This window comes from Pristis pectinata, chromosome 11 (assembly GCF_009764475.1).
Source record: "Pristis pectinata isolate sPriPec2 chromosome 11, sPriPec2.1.pri, whole genome shotgun sequence".
NCBI lineage: Eukaryota > Metazoa > Chordata > Chondrichthyes > Rhinopristiformes > Pristidae > Pristis > Pristis pectinata.
In genome coordinates this window covers 13,924,298-13,948,135 of record NC_067415.1, presented here as the reverse complement: position 1 = coordinate 13,948,135, position 23,838 = coordinate 13,924,298, and the positions used below count along the sequence as shown (strand labels likewise).

The window sequence follows — 23,838 nt, the reverse complement described above, 5'->3', positions numbered from 1 at the left end:
TCAAGAAATGGAGGGTGTTGCTCCAATGACTTTGGTTTTGCTGTCAGTGGTGACTTAACATTTCTCACTTCTACCCTCAAGGAAACTGCTCATACAGATCCAGAGATCATTGTGGTATGGATTTCCCACTTTCCTAATGTCTGTCATTGCTAGGTGTCAGTTCAATGGAATGACGGGCATCCAGCAACAGCAATGGCATCAAACATGCTGTACAGCAAATCATGTTTAAAGGTTCACACAAACAGCAAATTGGGAATAACTAACATTTTAAATTTTAGAGAGTAGTAAAGAATATAATGTGATGTTGTTAAAAGCTGAAATATATAATAAAAAGTAAAATTACTATTTTAAAATCATATATGTAGATATATTTTCATATTCATATGTATGAGAGAATTACAATCCAAACAATTTTTATTAGGCCAGAAAAAATTATCAGCAGTAATCATGATTAATACACCAATAAAAGCTTGTTTAGACTTCAAGCAGCAATGCATAAAATTTTCAAGACTTTTTTTTAAACTGAGGAATGACCACCAACGCACAGCACTGACTTCTAAATGTTCAGTCTTAAGGAGACAGAATAGCGCACCAAAACATTGACAATTCCTCCTCCCCCCCCCCCCCCCCCCCACCCCACCCCCCCCCCCCCCCCCCCCCCCCCCCCCCCCCCCCCCCCCCCCCCCCCCCCCCCCCCCCCCCCCCCCCCCCCCCCCCCCCCCCCCCCCCCACAGACGCTGCCTGGCCTGCTGAGTTCCTCCAGCATCATTGTGTTTTTCAACTAGATTCCAGCACCTGCAGTTCTCTGTTTCTTCTCCAGTAGGTTGCTTGTTGCTACAGAACAGTGCAGTCTGTCAGGAGCTCTGGGGGTCACATCTAGAATTCCACATCTAGCTGCTTATGTACATTCTCCAAAAATCTCTATTGGTTTCACAGTGGAATGCCAGCAAACATTAACAGCTTTCCCTTCAAAGCAATTACAAAATCCGAGCATATGTGACAATTGGATCACGGATGCTTCATTTAACATGTTACCCAGGAAAGCTAGGTACTTGAAGAGGTCACATCACATTTATCCATTCCTTCACACCACTGGGGAAAAATCCAGATTTTAAAATCAGCCATAAAGATCTGGGCCAGTTTACCAGTGTGCCAAAAACTCCTACCTATTTCCAGTCTAGGAAAAGAAACATTGCCTTTGCAAAGTAGTGTTTTGATTCATTGAAGCAGAAAGATATCGATCCCATCTCCAATCCCTCATTTCATTATCCATTTTCATGGAGTATACACTGATACATCCCTCCAACAGTAATCTAGATCTGTGTATGGGTGTAAGTACATATAGTTCTAGCTGTTTTTGTTTAATTGCAATTTCTTGGGGATGAAATCGCAACTTAGTTAACTGCAGGAAACAGTATTCTAACCAACCAATTTATTCAAATAACTGACACAGAGAACAAGTAATCAGAACCATTCATGGTTAAAATTCACTAAAATTACAAAAAAACAGAAGGATATAATGGTCAAACTAATTGGCTCTTTCATATTAATTTACAATAGGCAGATATGAAGCATCTGTGGTCAATATAATTAGGGAGTCAGTACGAAGCTACTACACTTAATTAATGGGAATCCTTGGACAAATGAGAAAATGTTCGATCTTTTTCAGATCCCTCTCAATAACCCTCGAATGCAGAGGAGCTGAGCTGACGACATAGTAATGTTTCTTTTTCTTTTAATTGAAGAAATCCAGTTTTTTTTTGAAGTTTTTGGGTTCTTTTTGGTCTATTATCAATATTTTTTTTGATTTGGGGGTTCTTCTTTCAAATAATTAAATTTCATTTCTTTTCAATCTTTCCTTTTGTATTCGTTCACTTAATAAGAGAACGGGAGATCTAGATTACTTTTTTTTTTACTCCTTGTGATTATATATTTTAACTGTTATGATTGCTATCCTGATCTCTTTGCACCATATGTACAATTACTAATGTTATATATATTATTTTGTACTAATTTGAAAACTAATAAAAAGATTGAAAAAGAAAGAGAAAATGTTCATACTCTATGTATTATAGTTACTTACCAATTATGCCCTTATTTTTGCAATTTGATTTAAAAAGAAGGCAAAACACTGGTTAGGTTACAACTAGAATATTCTACCTAAACTAGTCACAATATTTTAGGAAGGTTGTGAAGGTCCTGAAGGGGAAGCAGAAAAGTTTTACCAGAATGATTTCAGGGCTAAGGACTTTACCTACAAGGAAAGATGAGTGAATCAAGTGTTGTTCCCCCTCGAGCAGTGAAGGTTGGGAGAAGGTTAGATAGAAGCCATTAAAGCAACACCCTCCATTTGTTAATTGTAAGGTCCTCTTGCTGCAGGCTATGTGCTATCTGAAATGAGGCGTCTGCTATTCCATCTCTGCAGGTGATGGCATTTCCAACTAGGCGAGGTAATTTTTCAGACCTCACAACCTGATAGACAAATAGTTTTCAAAGTATATTAGTTTTGTTGTGTCACTCAGAAACATTTTTGTGAGATTTTGTGTGCCTTTGTTGAGATCATTACAGCTTTATTTACAAACAGTGTACATCATGTTTCAGAGGTCATAGAACAGAATCAGAGTCAGGTTTATTATCACGGCACGGTAGTGTAGAGGTTAGCGTAACGCTATTACAGCGTCAGCAACCCGGGTTCAATTCCAGCCGTTGTCTGTAAGGAGTTTGTACGCCCTCCCCGTGACTGCATGGGTTTGCTCTGGGTGCTCCGGTTTCCTCCCACATTTCAAAGACCTACAGGTTAGGAAGTTGTGGGCATGCTATGTTGGCACCGGAAGCATGGGGACATTTACGGGCTGCCCCCAGAACACTCTACGCAAAGATGCATTTCACTGTGTGTTTCGATGTACATGTGACCTATAAAGATATCTTATCTCACCTTACTGTCTTATATGATGCGGAATTTGTTGCTTTGCTGCAGCAGTACAGTGCAAAGATGTTAAAAACTATAAATTAAAAAATAAGTATATAGTGCAAAAAAAGGAACAATGAGGGATTCATGGACTGTTCAGAAGTCTGATGGCAGCGGGTTTCTGAATCGTTGAGTGTGGGTCTTCAGGCTCCTGCACCTCCAATACAGTACAGTACATGAACAGGCCTTTTGGCCCACGATGTCTGTGCTGAACTTGATGCCAAATTAAACTAATCCCTTCTGCCTGTAAATGATCCATATCCCTCCATTCCCTGCAGATTCATGGGCCTATCTAAAAGCCTCTTAAATGCCACCATCGTACGAGCACGTTCTGGGTACCTACCATTCTCTGTATAAATAAACTTGTCCCGCACATCTCCTTTAAATTCATATTAGCCCCCAATATAACTGGTTTAGACAGGGTAAATAGAGCAATGTTTCCATTAACAGTGAAGTTAAGGGGCAGGATGGCAGTGATTGTTAAAATGTCCAGGGATGATGAGTGAACATTTTTTTAATGAGCTATGATTTACAATTGATTACTAGAAAAAAGTGGTGAATACAGATTCCATTGTGACTGTTGAAATGGAATTCAATGAAAAAATGTTGCAGAGCCTTGGGGAAGGAAAGAGTTGGGGATGGTACTGCATGGACGGGACAGAAACACTCCAAAAACTGCAAAGAGATTAATGACCAAGCTAATCTGCTTTTGTGATGTTGCTTGAAGGAAAATATTGGCCAGAATATGAGATTGGATTCAAGTAATTCCCTGGGAAATGTTACGCTCTCCTAAGAGCAAACAGCCCTCAGATTAATGTTTCATACAATTTATCAAGATTCTAATATCTAATATAAACATCCTTGTCTATTTCCATTCTGTGGGATTGCACTTCATGCTTACAATCTTGACACCATTGACAATCTAAAACTCAGATATCTTTTCTTCTGTTGTCACGGAGTGAATACAGTATAATAACATGAAATAACAGTGCAAGAGGGAGGTGTCGAACTCCTTATTTGCTCAGCTATAAAATATGATGATCTTCAACTCCACTGTCCTGCATAATCATGGCCTTGAATATTTTCAGAGGTGGCACAGTGGTGCAGCTAGTAGAGCTGCTGTCTTACAGCTCTAGTAACCCGGGTTAAATCCTGACCTCGAACGCTGTCTGTGTGGAGTTCGCACATTCGGCTTGTGGCCGTGTGTGTTTCCTCCAGGTGTTCCAGTTTCCTCCCACATCCCAGAGATGTGAGGATAATTGAACATTATAAATTGTCCCTAGCGTCTAGGTGAGTGGTAAAATCTGCGAGGAGCTGAAGAGACTGTGAGAATAAAGTGGGATGAGTATAAATGGGTGTGTAATGGTCAGCACAGGTTCAGTGGGCTGAAGGGCCTGTTTCCCTGCGGTACAACTCTATGAGTCTATTTTCAACAGCTGAGTGACCAGACCCCTTGGAATAGAAAGTGGCGGATCTATAACCTTCCAAGTGAACAAATATTTCTCTTAACAGCCTGAAATAGTTCATTTCTTATCCCAAACACTGGATCCAGCTTCTCCAGCTAGAAGCGACAGCCCCTTTGCATCAGTCCAGACGAGATCTCTAAAATTGTCGTATGGCCCCACCTCTTATTATCTCTGGAGATACAAGGGACTGCAGGTGCTGGAATCTGGAGCAACACACAATCTACTGGAAGAACTCAGTGGGTCAATCAGCATCTGTGGGTTTCAACCTGAAACGCCGACAATTCCTTTCCTTCCACAGATGCTGCTCAACCCGCTGAGTTCTTCCAGCGGATTTTTTATTACTCTCATTATCTCCATCTACTAGAAACCATTGTTTTTGTCTCCTAAGCCAACAGAAGTTAGCTTAAGAACAAAGGTGTAGAAAATCAAATGCAAGACTCTGTTTCTTTCTGAAATATAATGTGACCATTTCCAGGTTGATTTGTACCTCTCCAAAAATTCATTCAGGTATTTTCGATCTCAATTCAAAGTTTTGGAACAATTCCCAAAAAATTACCTCACTATCACCTCTTGGTGACCTGCCAGGTTCCATTCTCAGTACCCGAACTCACCACCCCTACCCAAAAGTCTCTGATCTCTCGCTACACAACATCAGCTCAAGGAATCTATCTCCAGTCACCACCCATCCTTACTGACAAGGCTCTGATCATCAGGCACTCTTCCTTTCTCTTACACTCAAATCTCCGAGCTCTGGATCGCCATCTCTTCTCCAGCCACTCAAGGTTTTAACATCCAGCCATTCTCCCCACCAAAATCCCCAGTTTCTGGGCACCCCTCACCCACCCCCAAGACTCCAATCTCTCCAAAAGCCCACAACTAAAAGCAAAACACAATCCTCCCCCATCTGAACCCAGCCTCCAGTAACAGAATTGCAGTACACAAGGAAAGGTGCAATAGGTAAACAATGGCAACGAACAATTTGGACTCAGGCACTAATGAATTTTGCTGCCCGTGGTTGTTCCTCTGTTTAAGGAAGGCAATAGAGACAATCCAGGAAGTTATAGGCCAGTGAGCCTTACATCAAGGGTAGGGAAATAATTGGAGAAGATTTTTAGGGATAGGATCTATTACCAAGTGAACCATTGTGTTCAGTTCTGGTCGCCTCATTATAGAAAGGATGTGGAATCTTTAGAGACAGTGCAGAGGAGATTTACCAGGGTGTTGCCTGGATTGGCGAGCATGTCTTATGAGGATAAGTTGAACGAGCTAGGGCTTTTCTCTTTGGAGAGAAGGAGGATGAGAGGTGACTTGATAGAGGTATACGAGATGATAAGAGGCATAGATCGAGTGGACAGTCAGAGACTTTTTCCCATTGTGACCTTGGCTAACACGAGGGGACATAATTTTAAGGTGATTGGAGGAAGGTATAAGGGGGATGTCAGGGGTAAGTTTTTTTACACAGAGGATGGTGGGTACATGGAACGCACTGTCGGCAGAGGTTGTGGGGGTAGATACATTAGGGACATTTTAGAGACTCTTAGATAGACACATGAATGATAGAAAAATAGGGGGCTATGAGGGAGGGAAGGGTTAGATAGATCTTAGAGCAGGATAAAATGTCGTCAAAACATTGTGGGTCAAAGGGCCTGTACTGTGCTGTAGTGTTCTATGTTCTAACTGGAAAAGCTTTGATTTATTAGGGATAGTCAGTATGGCTTTGTGCAGGAGAGGTCATGCCTTACAAACGATTGAGTCTTTTGAGGAGGTGCTGAAGATGATTGAGGAGGGTAGGGCAGTGGATGTTGTATAGATGGACTTTAGTATAGCCTTCTAACAAGATCCCTCATAGTAGGCTGATCCAGAAGATTAAGGCCCATGGGACCCATGGAGTCTATGAATCCATGAGTTCATGGATTCAAAATTGGCTTGACCATAGAAGACAGAGGGTAGTGGTGGAGAAGTGTTACTCTGACTAGAGGTGTGTGACCAGTGGTGTTCCACAAGGATCTGTGATGAGATCTCAGTTGTTTGTGATAGATAGATAGATAGATAGATAGATAGAAGATAGATAGATAGATAGATAGATAGATAGATAGATAGATAGATAGATAGATAGATAGATAGATAGATAGATAGATAGATAGATAGATAGATAGATAGATAGATAGATAGATTAGATAGATAGATATAGATATATAAATTGGCAGAATTGTGGATATTGAGGAAGATTGTCAAGGGATTCAGCAGGTTATAGACCAGTCAGAAATATGAACAGAGAAATGACAGGTGGAGTTTAATCCAGAGAAGTGTGAGGTGTTGCACTTTTGAACGGCAATTGTAAGAGGAAGGTATACAGTAAATGACAGGACCCTTAAGAGCATCACTATACAGAGGGATCTTGGGGTACAAGTCCATAGCTCCCTGAAAGTGGCAACACAAGTAGATAGGCTGGTAAAGAAGGTGTATGGCATGCTTGCCTTCATCCGTTACATAAAATATAAAAGTCAAGGAGTCATATTGCAGCTGTATAAAAGTTTGGTATGCCCACATTTGGAGTATTGTGTATAGTTCTGGTCACCGCATTATATGAAGGATGTGGAGGCTTTGGAAAGGGTGAAGAAGGGGTTCAGCAGGATGTTGCCTGGAATAGAGAGTATTAACTACAAGGAGAGGTTGAACAAGCTTGAGTTGTTTTTTCTGGAGCTTCAGAGGCTTAGGGGCAACCTGATAGAGGAATGTCAAATTATGGAGGCATAGATAGGGTAGATAATCAGTCTTTTTCCAAGGGTGAATATGTCAAATACTAGAGGGCATAGCTTTAAGATGAGAAGTTTAAAGGAGATTTGTAAGGCAAGTCTTTTTTTGCACAGTGGTAGGTGTCTGGAATGCACTGCCATGGGAAGTTGTAGAAGCAGATATGATAGGAACATTTGAGAAGCATTTCTACAGTCATATGAACAGATAAGGAATGGAGGGATATAGACCACGTGCAGGCAGATGTGCAGTTTAAATTGGTATCATGGTTTGCATAAACATCGTGGGTGTAAGGGCCTGTTCCTGTGCTGTATGGTTCTACGTTCTGTGGTCAAGATGCTCATCAGCTTTCAATGCTATGTGCCTTCTGCAATGAAGGAAATTTGCTAGTTTATCTCATTTCTTCAAGAACACATAAAACACAAGGGAACATTTCGCCACAGTTTTGTTCACGGATAAATTTCACTTAGGGAATGGCTCAGCTTTTCAGTCAAAATTGTATCTAGGCAACCTAATTTATAGATTTCTGACCAATTTATTTTCAGTTTTGCAGATTATACAATAAATTCTGCTTTTCAGGCATTATATCAAGGATTTCCATCAGCTTTCATAGTCTAACCCATCAATCTCTGCTGCAAATTGTTGTGCAAACCACTGCCTTCAATTGTGGCTTGCAAAGTTCCCTCCCACTGCACGCTTGTCAGTAACTAATCAACTTTATTGCATTTTGGCAATGTGCAAAGCATATATTCAATTCATATGTCTGGTCCAAAACACATCAAGGCATCACCAAGATCTCATTGTTATTTCATTGGCAAAGTTTTTTCTGACCTTCAGTGGAGCCTGTAGTGGTTTCCCTGCTCCCAATGCACTGCAACTATTTGGTATCTGTTGGCAAAATACAAATGATGGAAGCACCATGTTGCTGTTGCCAGTATAAATCCTTTCTACCTATTTTTTCATGGGATAAAGATGTAATTGGCCAGGTCAGCCCTTATCTCTATTTGTAACCAGAACTGAGGGATGCATTCAAAATTCAACCACTTCATGATTCAGAAGTCAAACCAGGCAAGGATGACAGAAGTCCTTCCCTGAAGAATATCAGTCAAGAAGATAGATTTTTATGGACCAGCTTTTTATTCTTGATTGATCATTGGCCCAGTAACTTGCCTTCCTGTAACCATAACGAGTTTTCCTAAACCTAAATCTCCTTCATCTCTGCCCAAATATTCCATAGAGTCACGGAGTACTACTGCACAGAAACAGGCCCTTCAGCCCATCCAGTCCATACTGACCTGATCTTCTGCCTAGTCCCATCTACCTGCACCCAGACCATATCCCTCCAAACCCCTCCCATCCATGTACCTCTGTTACAATTGAACCTGCATCTACCACTTCCGCTAGCAGCTCATTCCACACTCGCACTACCCTCTGAGTGAAGAAGTTACCCCTCAGATTCCCCTTAAATATTTCACCTTTCACCCTAAACCTATGTCCTCTAGTTCTAGTCTCACCCAACCTTAGGGGAGAAAGCCTGCATGCATTCACCCTATCTATACCCTTCATAATTTTGTATACCTCTAAGATCTATGTTAAAGTGCATGATTAAACTTGGGGCATGAGACTATTGTCACGGTATTAAAATGAAAGAAATCTCAATGCTCACAGATCAAGCCAGCAACCATGAGGCAACAAACAAATTAATGGCCCAGATGTTTAAGAACGTTTTTAAAGATTCACTGGCACTATTTGGAAGAAGAACAGGGAATTCTTCCCAGTGTTCTGGACCACATTTGTCACTATTAATATCATTAAACCAAATTATTATCAATTATTGTGTTGTTGTTAGCGGGAGCAAATTAGCTGCTGTTCTTCCTGCATTTTAACTAAACAACAAAACTGTTTCAACTGCTTAAAGTTTCTAAGGGCATCCTGAAAGGTGCTTTATGAAAAACTTTTAGAAAAACAAACAGTCCACTATTATCCTGACAGAAAGCCACCGAGATGCCAACTTCCATGCAGAATGAACAGATCTTAACAGTAACGTGGCATTGGTAGAAAAGGGGTGTTCATCACAAGGGAAGACGTGAACAATTACAGTACTATCAAAACTGTAGTTTTAAAACAATAACCTCATCGTGATCTTCTGATCCCTGAATGGCCTGAGTGATGATTCTGCTAGCACAGTCCAAGTTCTTCCATCTACAACAAGCTGAGAAATGATGGGAAGTATATTAAATAATTAATCCTATATTCTTCAGCATATAATAACTGTTGAAAGATGTGGATGGTTATCTTTACTGGAGTCACGTGTCACTGAGTGTAGGTTGTCATCGCCATCTAACGCTTCTTTCACTTACAAAGAATTTCTAGTGTTGTGAATATGTACTAAAGAGCTTCACAAATTGGAGTGTTAAGGAGGAGGGATAGGATTGTGTCAGGCCAAATTTAAGGTAGCTTTTGAAGATAGGATGAAATGTTGTAAGACCGAATGATTCAATGTCAGACATTGATGGCTACAGATTTTGCCTGCATGTCAGAGCATGTGCAATAGTTCAAATGATGCATTTAAAACTCACATTTCTATCGAGACTGATGTGGCTGAGACAGGATACAAAGGAGATTCACAGGAATGAAGAAAGGGATCAAAATCATGAACAGTTTGATGGAATAAATAATGAGATACTGTTTCTAGTAACAGAACGGTCAGTATGAGAGGGGTCAAAATTTATTGTATTCAGCAAAAGATGCAGAGGGGAGATGAGGAGATTTTTTTTATATGGTGAGCTGTTATGATTTGGAATGTTCTGCTGAAGACTAGTAAGAGCAAATTTAGTTATAATTGTCAAAAGGATTTGGATAACTATTTTAATGAAAATATTTTGGTGCACTATAAATCAAAGGCAGGGAATTGGAACTAGATAAACCCTTCAAAGAGCTGACTCAGATACAGCAAACTAAATGGCCTCCTTCTGTGCTCTATTATTCTATGAATCTCGATCACAGCAACACCATATGCAGGCTGGTCAAATTATAGCTATTTGTGGCCACCATTCACAAAGCATAATTATTAAAATGAATACACAACAATCTGCACACTGTAGCAAATATTAATAAGAGGCAACCTCCACAAATAGCAGGGAAGGCACCCACTGCATGAAACATGAAACAGAAATTATCCAATTCCAGATTCTGTATCTGCCTCACAGGCCATCAATATTGCCAGGTACTTAATTAACACACTCAATGCTCCCCAGGCATCGGAGCTAAGGGCACTGAAGATCTCAATAATGTCCCCAGAGAGAAAACTAACATCCTATTTTTGGATTGGTTTCCCAATCATTCTGTAAAGGTCATTGCAACCAAGTATAGATTTTGAAACAGTCACCTTGTGCAATTAATTTAGGCATCCCAAATATAACTGCTTGAAAGTAGAGCGACTGGGAGATTAGAATTGCACCTAAGTCCCAAAAAATAAGTTTCAAACAACAAACTACAGCTTTGACAAACTGTTCCTGGATGCACTTTTTTTGCCATGTGAACACTTTTAAATAGTTCTCCCTTGCAGTCTTTCAATCACTTCATAACACAGCTGAGACCATTTTGCTTTTCCAAAGACAGGATTGAAAAAAAAACTTTAAAAGCTTTGTAACTTGGAGTTGAAACAATAGAAACAATAGAAATATATTCATTACAGCGAACACATGACTATATTGTCATGATGGAATACACAGATAGTGAGACAGTGCCTCACGACACAACAATAAGTCTACCTGTGAAGACAAGGCATAAATGAGAACATTCCCATTGGTCTGCTGAAGCTAACAATGCACTGCACTTTCTCTGTAGCTGTGACGACTTTACTCTGTACCATTATTGTTTTTACCTGTACTACCTCAATGCACTCTGTACTAACTCAATGTAACTGCACTGTGTAATGAATTGACCTGTACGATCGGTATGCAAGACAAGTTTGTCACTGTACCTCAGTACAAGTGACAATAATAAACCAATACCAATCAACTCTGGAATTCATAGACTGAAGAGTTAGTAAGTTCTGTAGGACTAACTCTAAGATACTTCTTTATACAGTAAACTTCCAAGCCTAAGATTACAGCAATTGCAGAAATAGAACAATATCATTCACCACTAACAATGCTTTCCTCTTCAACTTCCTTCATTCTCCCGTGGGATGTGGGCTTCATTGGCAAGGCCAGTAATTATTGCCTGTCCCTAATTACCCTTGAGAAGTGCTGATGAGATGCTGTCTCTAGCACATGTTTAAGATATTTCCATGGTGTTGTTAGGCAGAGTTTTCCAGGATTTAGACTCAATGGCAATGATGGAACAGCAGTACATTTCCAACCAGGGATATTGTGTGAATTAGAGGGGAGCTTTCAAATTGCAGCATTCTCATGTGCCTGCTGCCTTCGGGTCATTTGGGTTGGTTGAAATTTTGAGTTTGAGAGGAGCTATCAAAGAAGACGATAAATATGTACAGTGTACCTTGTAATGGTACCGAAGGCAGCCACAGTGCACTTGGGTAGAGACAGTAAATTTTCAGGATGTGGCAATCAAGAAGGCTACTTTTCGCTCGATGGTGTTGATGTTCTGGAATGCCATTGGATTTATTAGTCTATTCTGTTTCTATCGTGCTGTTCAAATTCTAAATCAGTTCTCCCTTAAGTGATGTTATTGTTTTAGTTATCTCTTTACTGGATCCAGCAAATGAAATGCAATGAAATATCACTTACCTAACAATAAAGCTACCAGGACCTAACACTTAAGATACATCTTGCAGGCTTGGCTTATCACAAAAAGTTGCACAGAAACACCTCTCATAACTGCCCAACTTTTTGTTCCAGATATAAACCCTGGGTTTTTGCTTCCTTGCTTTTGTGTCTTTGTCTTCCATTGGTACCAATTCATTAACTATTTAACAAAGTAAGCACTTTCATTATTTTAAAATCTTCAATTAAAGGACCACTTAAGGATAAAGAAGGAATCTATATTTGGATCAGAGGATGTGGGTGAGGTTCTGAATGAGCTTTTCTCTTCAGTATTTACCAAGGAAAGGACGCAGAAATTGGAACTGAGGGGCGGAAACATGTTATGGCATTAGAGGTCAAGGAGGAGGTAGTGTTAGGTCTCCTAAACAGTATTAAGGTGGATGTCCCCAGGGCCCAATGAGATATACCCCAGGTTACTGAGGGAGGCAAGAGAGAAAATTGCTGGGGCCATGACCAGTATCTTTGTGTCCTCTTTGACCATGGGTGAGGTCCTGGAGGACTGGTGAGTGGCTGAATGTTGTTCCTCTATTTAAGAAAGGAACAAGGGAAAATCCGGGGAACTTTAAACTGGCGAGTCTCATGTCAGTTGTAGGGAAATTGCTAGAGAAAATTCTTAGAGATAGGAGATACGAGCATCTGGAATCCAATGGCTGGATTAGGGAAAGCCAGCATGGCTTTGGGCGAGGCAAGTCGTGACTTACTAACCTGGTTGAGCTTTTTGACAGGATGACAAGAGAGATTGTTGAAGGTAGAGCCATGGATGTCATCTATATGAACTTCTGTAAGGCATTTGACAACGTCCCACATAATCGGTTATCGAGAAAGTTCGATGCATGGGTCAATGGAGAATTGTTGTGTGGATCCAGAACTGGCTTGCCAGTAGAAGATAGAGGGTGGTGGTTGAAGGGATTTATTTAGGTAGGAGGCCTGCGAGTAGTAGTGTTCTGCAGTGGATCTGTACTGGGACCATCTGTTGTTTGTGATGTACATCATAGTATGTTGATGGATGGGTTAGTAAGTTTGCAGACGTTACCAAGATTGATGGAGTTGTGAATTGTGTAGAAGACTGGCGACAGATGTAGCATGATGTAGATCAGTTAAAATATGGGCAGAGAAATGACAGATGGAGTTTAACCCGGATAAATGTGAGGTGCTGCACCTTGGTAGGATGTCAAGAGGCAGTATACTCTTAAGGTAAGACCCTTAACAGTGTTGAAGAGCAGAGAGACCTTGGAAGGACTCATTGAAAGCGGCTACACAGATAGACAGGGTGGTTAAGAAGGCTTATAGAATGCTTGCATTTATTAATCGAGGTATTGAGTATAGGAGTCAAGAAGTTATGATGCATCTCTATAGAACTCTGGTTAGGCCGCATTTAGAGTATTGCGTGCAGTTCTGGTCTCCTGACTATAGGAAGGATGTCGAGGCTTTAGAGAGGGTGCAGAGGAGGTTTACTAGGATGCTGCCTGGATTAGAGGGCATGTGCTATCAGGAGAGGCTGGACAAACTTGGGCTCTTTTCTCTGGAGCAGCGGAGGCTGAGGGGTGATCTGTTGGAAGTGTATAAAATTATGAGGGGCATAGATAGGGTGGACAAGCAATATATTTTTCCCATTATTGAGCGATCCAATACCAGAGGGCATGCATTTAAGGTGAGAGGGGGTAGGTTGAGAACAGACATGAGGGATATGTTTTTTACTGAGAGAGTGGTGGATGCCTGGAATGCGTTGTCTGATAGGGTGGTGGAGGCAAGTTCATTGGGGCATTTAAGAGGGGCTTGGATGGGCACATGAAATGAGAAGAAAATAGAGGATATGGCCATTCTGTAGGTAGGAGGGAATAGCTATGTCGGCACAACATTGTGGGCTGAAGGGCCTGTTCTGTGCTGCACTGTTCTAAAACTCTATGACTATAAATCATCCCTTTAGGTTGCAGTGAAAAAGCTCCAAATTTTCAGCGTTTCTTTGTAACCAAGACGTGTACTTGGAAGTCATTCTAGTAAGTCTCTTCAACCCTTTTCATGGGGGATTTTAATTCTTTAGTTCCCTGTAGTTTGATTGACTTCAAATTAGTTTAATTCACAATTCCACTTCTACCCTTTTCATGGGGGATTTCAATTTTTCAATTCCCTGCAGTTTGATTCACTTCAAATTAATTTAATTTTCCATTCCACTTTCACCTGGCCTCTCTACCTCTGGTTTCTTGCACTGTTCCAACGAAGCCTAACGTAAGCTTAAGGAATAGCACCTCATCTTCTGACTCAGTGCTTTACACCTGCTGGAATTTTCAACCATTTCAGATAATCAGCCTTTACAGTTGTAACAGAACTGGCCAGTTCTGATGAAAGTTCATCAGAAGTCCCATCATTGATTTTCCTCTTTTCTCATTCATCATCTACTTACATCACCACCAGACATCAGCTGTGATTAACAAGCCTTCACTACTTTTCTTCAGCCAGCACCACCACCATCTGATTCAAAACAGTCCTTTCAGGTGAGACAGAGATTCACCTGCACCTCCCTAATATCATCTACTGCATTCGGTGCTCCAAGTGTGGCCTCCTCTACATTGGTGAGACCAAACGCAGACTAGGTGACCGTTTCACAGAACACCTGCGCTCCGTCCGTAACCACGATCTGCATCTCCCCGTTGCCAGTCACTTCAACTCCCCCTCCCACACTATCATTGATATGATAGTTCTTGGCCTCCTCCACTGCCAGGAGAATTCCAAGTGCAAACTGGAGGAACAACACCTGATTTTCCCTCTTGGAACCTTGCAGCCTAACGGAAATGAACATTGAATTCTCCCACTTTAAGTAATCCCCACCCCCCACCACCACAACCCCCCCCCCCCACCATGCTTCTTTCTCTTCTTCCCTTTCCTAGCCTCTTTTTTTCTACCTTTTTTTTCCTTTCTCTCTTTACCTTTGACCCATCCCCCTGTGGATCTGCTCTCCCCTCCTCCCCGTACCTACCTATCATTATCTCTTACTTGCATCTACCTATCACCTCCCTGTGCCCACCCTGCCTCCCCTCTTTTGTCCATCTATCACTGCTCTGCTTTTCCCTCCTATATATTGAGCTTCCCCTTTTCCTATCTTCAGTCCTGAAGAAGGGTCCTGACCTGAAACGTTGACCGCCTGCTTTTCTCCACAGACGCTGCCTGGCCTGCTGAGTTCCTCCAGCATCATAGTGTTTTTCATCTAGATTCCAGCATCTGCAGTCCATTGTTTCTTCACCATCATCTGTGTCACCCAGTCTCTCTTGGTCTCTACCCCTTCCTGAGCTTTTCTGAGTTCTGATGAAGGGCCATCAGAATGTGGGAGGAATCGGAGCACCCAGTGGAAACCCATGCAGTCACAGGGAGAACATACAACTCCTTACAGACAGCGGCCGGAATTGAACCCAGGTCGCTGGCGCCGTAAAGCGTTATGCTAACCGCTACACTACCGTGCCTGCCCTGAATAACCTGGTATTAATCATGTTGCTGATGGGATAGTACTGTGTACATCACGACTGCCACTTATAGCCATAGCTGAATTTCAGAAGTATTTTTTAAAGGCTGTTAAACACTTTTGAATACCATGAAAAGCAGTATAAACATAAGTGTCCTTGAATGTCATTAGTTTGTGACTGTTTCAAATCAGTTATAAAATCATGAAACAAAACAGAATCTCCTTTCATATACACCATGGAGTCTAAAACCTATTGCTCATGCACAGAATTGTGGATGAGGATCCAATGCAAGTTATGAAAACAACCAATTTTCCTCAAACAGCTAATAGCTGTTTCTATAACTGATAGCTTATCCTTATTAATACTCTTACATCCTAAGTAAACTTAACTCCACCTACATGCATTGAATGGCTTTAGAAATTTAAATGTATTTTTAAAATGCAAACAGCTTAATATCCATATTAGGTGCAAACAGATCATCTGTATGTTCCTCTCCACGCAGAGCTCTTGTGTTGAGGTACAGACAGAGAGCAGGCTATGTCCAAAGTGGTGGAAAACTGTGGCATAAAATAAAATGCTGAAAGAACTCAGCAGGTTAAGCAGCATCTGTGGAGGCTAAGGGATGGTCAACATTTCGGGTCGAGACCCAACATCAGGACTAAGAGTGTCAAGGGAGACAGAATTGAGAAGGAGGGGTGACACAGAGGCGGGTGGGTGATAGGTGGAACCAAATGAAAGGGGGATGGTGGGTGTAGAAGCATAAAATGGTGTCTTTTGACATTGTATAAGAGAACTATGTTTGCAGTCAACAGTAAATCTGGGCTTGGAGCCAGCAGGTCTGCAGAAGACTGCTGAAACCAGAGGTTGATATAAAACAGGATGCGAGTTCAGCCTCGAGCACCTGATAAGAGGAACTGGTTGATGGTGTTTTTTCTTACTTCGATCTATTTGACACATTGATTAAATTCTTTAAGTATGTAACAACCGTAACTGAGCTAGTCACGTGATATAGCTGTTGTTTTAACATATAAATTAAGCTTGCAACCTTCTGTATGTTAGAGTCTGGGTGACGGTGGTGATCGCTGCCCACTCTCCATGGTACCATGTATAAATAAAGCCTTGGAACCAAACTCGGAGTTATCGTCTCTTATTGTAGATTAATAAGAGTTTCCATGACAGTGGGAAGATGGAGCCAGGTTGGGAAGGGGGAGGGCGGAATGCTGAGACAAGAGGCTGGTAGGTGATAGGTGGAAATCTATTAACAAAAAACTGGGCGGATAGAACTGGGTGGGAAAGGGGATGGAGAAGAGTAGTGATCGAGGCTGGTAGATGGTCGGTGGAACACACACAAATGCTGGAGGAAGTAGTAGGTGGAGCCAGGATAAGGGAGGGATATAGGCAGATGGAATCAGGTGCGGGAGGGGATACAAAAGGTGAACAGAAGGAGTAGAAACCCAGGTAGATAGGTATGTAGGTGATGAGCAGATGGAACCAGGCGAGAGAGGGGTGACGAGTCTAGGGAGTGAAGGGGGAGGGATGGAAAAGATGAACAAAGGGAGAGGGGGTGACTGGATGGAATGGTGAGGGTGGGGAAGGGAACACGGGGGGAGTGAGTTACCTGAAGCTGGAAATTTCAAGGGTCATGCCACTGTGGTGCAGGCTCCCCGAGTGGAATATGAGGTGCTGTGCTTCTAGTTTGTGTCTGACCTCACCGTGGCAGAAGAGAAAGCCAAAGGCTGACAGGTCGCTGTGGGTATGGGAAGGGAAGTTACAATGACGTGCCATCAGAAGCTCAAGAGGGCCATTCTGGACAGAAAACAGGTGGAAAACCGTGGGTAGCTGACTGAGTGAAACAAGATGTGCAGACATTCAGCATCACTGATCGTAAATCAATAGGAACACTCAAAGGGTTGTCATCCACGGACCTCCATGCGCAGACATTGCTTGCTCTGTGGGCTGTCTGGGAAGTCAAAGAATTAAGCCTCTTGTGAAGATCCCACAGCTGGGCACAACCTGCTGGCTTCAGCTTTGTGAGTGTTAAAGGGCATGGATTTCCTCATCAGTTACATGCTGCATCAACACAGGGCAGGTCCCCCACTACCTCCCCCCTACCCAACTTTAGGCAGCTGGAGTTACTAAACACTTGTAAACCTTCCCAGTTTAAAATACGTTTCACTAAAAATAAATCAAGAAGTTTTGCCTCATTGCCCAAACCACTAAGACAAATCAGTCGGTGAGTAATGTTTTACCCAAGTTCTTCCAAACAGGTTTCTTAACACAAAAGATAGCTACACATAGCACAGAAGTAACCAAATAATTGCGCTGGAAAAGGATACAAGTGCTTTCAAATGGTGATACAGCTACCATTTGTCGGGGGATCTCATGATCTGGATGAGCGCTAAATAAAACCTGGAATAAGAAGTAAATGATGTTGTTTGCAAACCATTATAGCTTATAAATTGAGTAACATAGGTAAGGGAGTAGGCTATTTCGCTCCGCAGCCCTGTTCTGCAATGCAATAAGATCAAGACTCCTCTGTGACCTCCCTGCATCCTTGCTTCATATCCCTTATTACATTCACTGAACTGAAATCCATCAATCCAGATATAACACTTACAACTAAACAAGCATCAGCTGCTGTTTGCAGAAGAGTGTTTTAAATTTCTATCACTCTTTGGAGAAGCATCTCTCAACATCAAGCATAAATTTTCCAGCATGGTCTGATTTTTAGATTATGCCTCCCTGTGCTAGTTTCTCCTCATAGTTAAACTCTTGAAGTCCAGATACAATTCTGATAAATCAATGTTTTACCTGCACCAAGATCAATATATTCTTAATAAGAAATGGTACCTCGAACCCTTTGTATTCTACTCCTCTGAATATAATGGTCAGCTTATTAGCTTTATTAATAAATTTGAAAGTAGTATGAGACATGCATAGAATTGTTTTATTAAAAGGGATGCAATAACTGACAACCTCTGATTCCACATTGGACTTTCTGAGCAGTAGGTACAGAACATCGCGAGGCTGATAGACTATACAAGGCCAGTATAAAATGGCCAGTTATCATAAGCACCAAGGCTTTGAATTTCTCATCCACTCAGTTGGAACTCTTATGGAGTTGAGAAGTTACTGTTGGTGATATTAGTGGACAAGTGGAACAGGATCAAATTTTGAGTCAAGGAGAACATCAATGAGGAACTGGGTCAACTGACTTTCTGAAGCAGGAGGCCCAATCAATTCCAACTCACAGATCTCATTTACATAGAACAGAATTGACTCCTGTCAAGAATTACATCAAGACCTTGCAAGCAAGCATCATTGAGCTAGGGGTGATTAGAATCAAATGCTTAAATGCTGCTTCTTCCTCCAATTTGTCTGCCAATTGTTTTCAGCACTTTTTACATTAGATTTTTCAGCAACTGCAATATTTTGCATTTGTGATGCGTGTGCTTTTGTTTGCTTTATTCAATTGCATTAAAATACTGGAGGAAGCAATATAATGTGCATATTAAACAATGCTGAAACTCCCAATAATTCTCTCTTCTCTGTTATTTTTATGCAGATCAATTCATTTGTCAAGTTGCCACTAAAATGACAAGAAATAAATGTGTTTGAATACATTAAGCAAGCACTAGTACCATGAGCAGTAATTTCAACAGATGCCTCATTCTTCATATTTCTTCCATTTCTAGTTATGTTTGAGGTCTGGACATTGTTGAAATTGGGTGATTCATATTTATTCTAATAGACAGACTAATCTTATGGGGGAAAATTGAATCAGACGTCTTGGCCTAACATAGATCAATCTAGTGCTGAAGAACGAAGTATTCTGAATACTCTTCCCAACTTCACAAATTTCAATGCTAAAGCGTAAGTGGCCTACTGGAAAATTGGGTCAAGCCACACCAGCACAAAGAAGATAGGAGCAGGAGTAGGTCATACAACCCCCCTTGCATTTCAAAAGAACAGGAATGATCTGATCATTGGTCCAACTCAATTTTCCTGACTCATTTGGACTTATAGTCCAAAAAGCTATCTACGTCATCCTACAAGATACTTATACTACAATATACAAATTCCAAAGCTCTCTAAATTGGAAAATTCTGAAGATTTACAACCCTCAGAGAACAAATTTGTTCTCTGCTGAATCTTATAAGGGTACTCTTTCTTCTTGAGATTAGCCCCTTGTTTTGGATTCCTCTACGAAGGGAAATATACTTAAAACTTGGTGAAAAACCCACAGAATTGCAGGTGTTATGATAAGATCGCCTTTTGTCCTTCTAAACTCCAGGAGTATAGACCCAATCTATTTAATCACTGAGATTTTGGCAAATGGACCTCCAGAAGGTCACTAGGATTCCAAGACTATTCTGGATTCTCCAAGGATTGAAAACCAATCACAAAAACACTGGTGCAAGTAACCAAGGGGAAATACACTGGACCATTAAGCAAACTAGTGCATGTTTACTTTTCTTTTAACCTTTTCATTTATCATTCAGAAACATTAGTATTGGGGAATCTACTTCATTGATTGTCAAGATTAATCCAATTGGGTATCAAAGTGGCTGTTCCCGTTCCAACTGGCCGTAATAGACATTGAATCTGAAAGATCAACAGTGAGTGTATGCTAGCTGGCTGGCAGGAGGTGAGAGATCAAATGGTCATCTATACCCATTTGACTTCCAGAGACACCATCAGTGTGGTTTCTTGGTGGACAGAAAGGTACAAGTTTTTAAAAGTCATTCATGAGTAACTTCTCCTGCTTTCCAAACCACAGCTGAAGAAATATGTACTTGTAACAAAAAGGTTTTGTATTTTTGCCAGAGTTTTAGCCTGACTCTTTATTCCTACTGTTACATTGATGTAACAAAGTTTAATAGATACTCCAGTAAGGAACTGCAATGTCACTTGCTCCGATTCCTCAAGTGCCCTAAAGCAAAGTATCCTCACACCAATTAGGCATTGAGCCATTTAATTTAAAAATGGTTAAGGAAATCTTTTGAGGTGGAAATTTACGAAGCTTACTATTGGCACTTTATAACTTAGTGAGAAAAGGAACACCTCAATATATAGTTTAGCAATTATCCAGAGATGGAGCTTTGTGCCTTCATCGATACATATGTGGAGCTCCAATCAGTTGGTTGTTTGTTGAACTATATAATATGCAACAACATACATTCTTGTTGTGCCTGTGATGTACTAAAAGCCCGGCATTTCATAGAAGTGTCATTGAAAATTGCAGTGAAACAGTGAACATCCACCATTCCCAACTATAATGTTTGTCAGAGACTAGTAGCAGTAGCCTTAATTAATTTGTGTTTGTGCATTGTAACTTTTTGTATTCGTGACAATCACAAAGAATGAAAGCTAAGTGAAGCTAGCTCCATGTGAAGTAATAGAAAGCAGAGCACCTACTGAGCAAATGACTACGAAGATAAACAGGCTGGAAATCTTCAGGACTCTTAACATGTATCTGAAAAAACAAACAAATAAAAGAGATGTAAGTACAGACAGGCTCAATCACTTTAAGCGGAGTCTATTAGTCTGCCTAATTGACTCTGATTTAATTTAACATGGTTTGAACCTGATTTTAAAAGCATGCGCATACTCTGAAATGCCTGACTGATTGTACAGATGAACACAGATTATAATATTTTAGAATGCTCTATCTGAAAGAGTGATGGAAGCAGGTTCAAGAGCTTACAAATAATATCTGAACAGAAATATTTTCTGAACTGCGGGGAAAGAACACCACAAACGCAATGGGCTGAATGGCCTCCTCCAATTCTATTTATACATGTTTAAATCCTCAGTCAGGAGCATTACAAGCACTATTGAGCAGAGTCAGCAAAATGGAATGAATTTTGAAGGCAGAGTACATTGTATTTGTGCTTCTAGGTGGGAGAGAATTTCTATGCAATGCATTTTACACCATTTCTCCTTTATAGATGTTTATACTTACCAAATAAGAATAATCCACCAACTCCAGTATTCCAAATCTTGCACATGATGAGCAAGACATTAAATGTACCCCACAAACTTCCTCTGCATGCATCCACTTAATAAAATCCATTAACATGATGTACAAAATCAAGCAGAAAATAAGCACCCGTGTAATAATCTAAAAAGATCAATTCAATTTAAATATTACAGACACCAGGACTCGAACATATATTTTTTTATGTACTAGCTGGTGGAACCAAGAAGGAGTGGCAGAAGCAGAGTCAATTGAAGCTTGCAAATGATACCTGCAAATAAATGTTTCCTGGGCCACTGGAAAAGAGCTTCACAAGCAATTGTGGACTTTTCTTATATTTTTCAAACTCCTGATTACTTCAGTCTGAAATAAATTAAAGGCTGCTTGCAGAAACTCTCAGTTGCTTACTGACAATATGACCAATAGGCTACAGTGAAGAGGAAATGACTGTAATAGAACTAAGTGTGGATCTATTATATCTGAGGTGGCAGAGGCAAGTCTGCATTGTCTTTCACATCCTTTTCACCCCCATGTCAGGCAAGGAAGTTGCATTAAGACGGATGAAGACAGCAGCTTATTTCAACCAACTTTATCCTGCGAGAGTTCTCTATTCCCAGCTGTCTCCCCAAGGTAATATGTTCTTCCATAACTAGTATCTGCACTACAATGGTTCATTCTCTTTTGAACTCAATCAGCATTTTACCACCACCTCGTACATTACGCATTACTGACATAGCTTTTTTGTCACAGCAAACAGCAAATAAAAACTAAATGTTGACACCTCCTTACTGATACCTTCCTCAGGGAAGTAAATGTTGCTGAATTCTAACATTCACCAATGAAGCTTGGAAGACACAGGGAAATTCTCTCTGCTCATAGAAGGCGGTTGATTGAGAAGCTAATCTATATAATTTTTATCCCATTCTGAAGGAGCTCTGATCAGGAACAACACAGCAGTACACAGAATATAGAAGATAGAGGATAGAACATAGAACAGTACGGCACAGGAATAGGCCCTTACTAACCTGTTAAACTAATCCCTTCTGCCTGCACATTGCCCATATCCCTCCATTCTCTGCATATTTACGTGCCTATTTAAGAGCCCTCTTAAACTCCTCTATCTTGTCTGCCTCCACCACCACCCCTGGCAGCGCATTCCAGGCACCCACCACTCTCTGCATAAAAAACTTGCCTCACACATCTCATTTGAACTTTCTCCTCCTCAAATGCATGCCCCCTAGTACAAGACATCTCGACCCTAGGAAAAAGATACCGGCTGTCTATCTATGCCTCTCATAAGAGGCATAGAGAGTACCAAAGGACCAAAAAGGATGTAGATGCCAGAAATCTGAAACAAAAACAGAAAATGCTGCAAAAACTCAGCAGGTTAGGCAGCATCTGTGGAAAGAGAAACAATACCTTGACTGTTTCTCTGACCACAGATGCTCCCTGACTTGCTGACATTTTCCAGCATTTTCTGTTTTTGTTACCCAATTGCACCACTTCCTCGTTAGCACTTGATTTTGGCAGTTAAAGGTGGAATTTCCTGTGGCAATGTTATGACAATGATTTGTGCCCAGCAGTAGCTCAGAGAAGCAGAAGATGCAAAATCCTCCTGGGTCATCTCACTTACACACACACTGGAGAAGCCAGTAGCACAGGCTGTGTGTGAAGTTAGTGTAATTAGCTAGAATGCAAAGAAATTGGAGAATAACCTTTTCAAATATGATGCAGCCTTCAGATTCCAGCGTCAGATACTCAATGTAAGGATGAATATAGTGATTGGTTTCACTCAAGTGACTTTAAGATGGCTTCACTGAATCGTTTATCAGTCTTTTAAACATACCTTGAGAGTTATGTGAGCAGCAGCATCATCAGCTTCAAGTAACATTCAAGGAAGCATAGCAGGGCATGAATTGGGAAGAGAATAGGTAATGGTGACAATAGGTACAGGTCAGCTAGGAATATTACTCATCCTATCTGAGGCACTGGCACTGAGCGTTAAATTCTTCGCCCCCGAGGGGTGCAACACTGTGCTGAGAGAAATTCAATGATCACAGCAGGACAGGCAAGGTAATAAGCAACTTCTTACCTTCCCTATCCAGGGTTCTTTTCATTAAAGCTACACTTTCACAGTTGTGCAGCTACATAATTCAACAGTAATAGAACGTTCAGAGAGGAATTTACACATGAATGAATGCAAATGTGTAATTTAGTACAGTGAAATCATTGATTAATATATTACTTATTAAGGAAGAGCTATGTACATTGCACAGACATTGCATTCCATTCTGATTCTATTCTCACTCTCGATTATCCATTTCTGCCAGCTTCACCAAGAGGAAACAAATTCCTTCGTAACCATTCTTACTGGAATTGCCATTGGCATAAAGCTGGAAATCATGCAGCTTAATATTAATCCAAA

The 23,838-nt window shown here is 40.9% G+C and overlaps 1 protein-coding gene across 1 annotated transcript in view; it reads right to left on the bottom strand.

Annotated features, from left to right (window-relative positions):
- Positions 1–23,838, bottom strand: part of oca2 (oculocutaneous albinism II) — a 328,581-nt gene that overhangs the window by 237,766 nt on the left and 66,977 nt on the right. Inside the window, exons 5-6 of the mRNA XM_052026515.1 lie at positions 20,852–20,909; positions 17,770–17,842 (exon numbers count right to left, since the gene is read on the bottom strand). Of these exons, the coding sequence (XP_051882475.1) occupies positions 17,770–17,842; positions 20,852–20,909 (131 nt within the window). The remainder of the gene's footprint in view (positions 1–17,769; positions 17,843–20,851; positions 20,910–23,838) is intronic.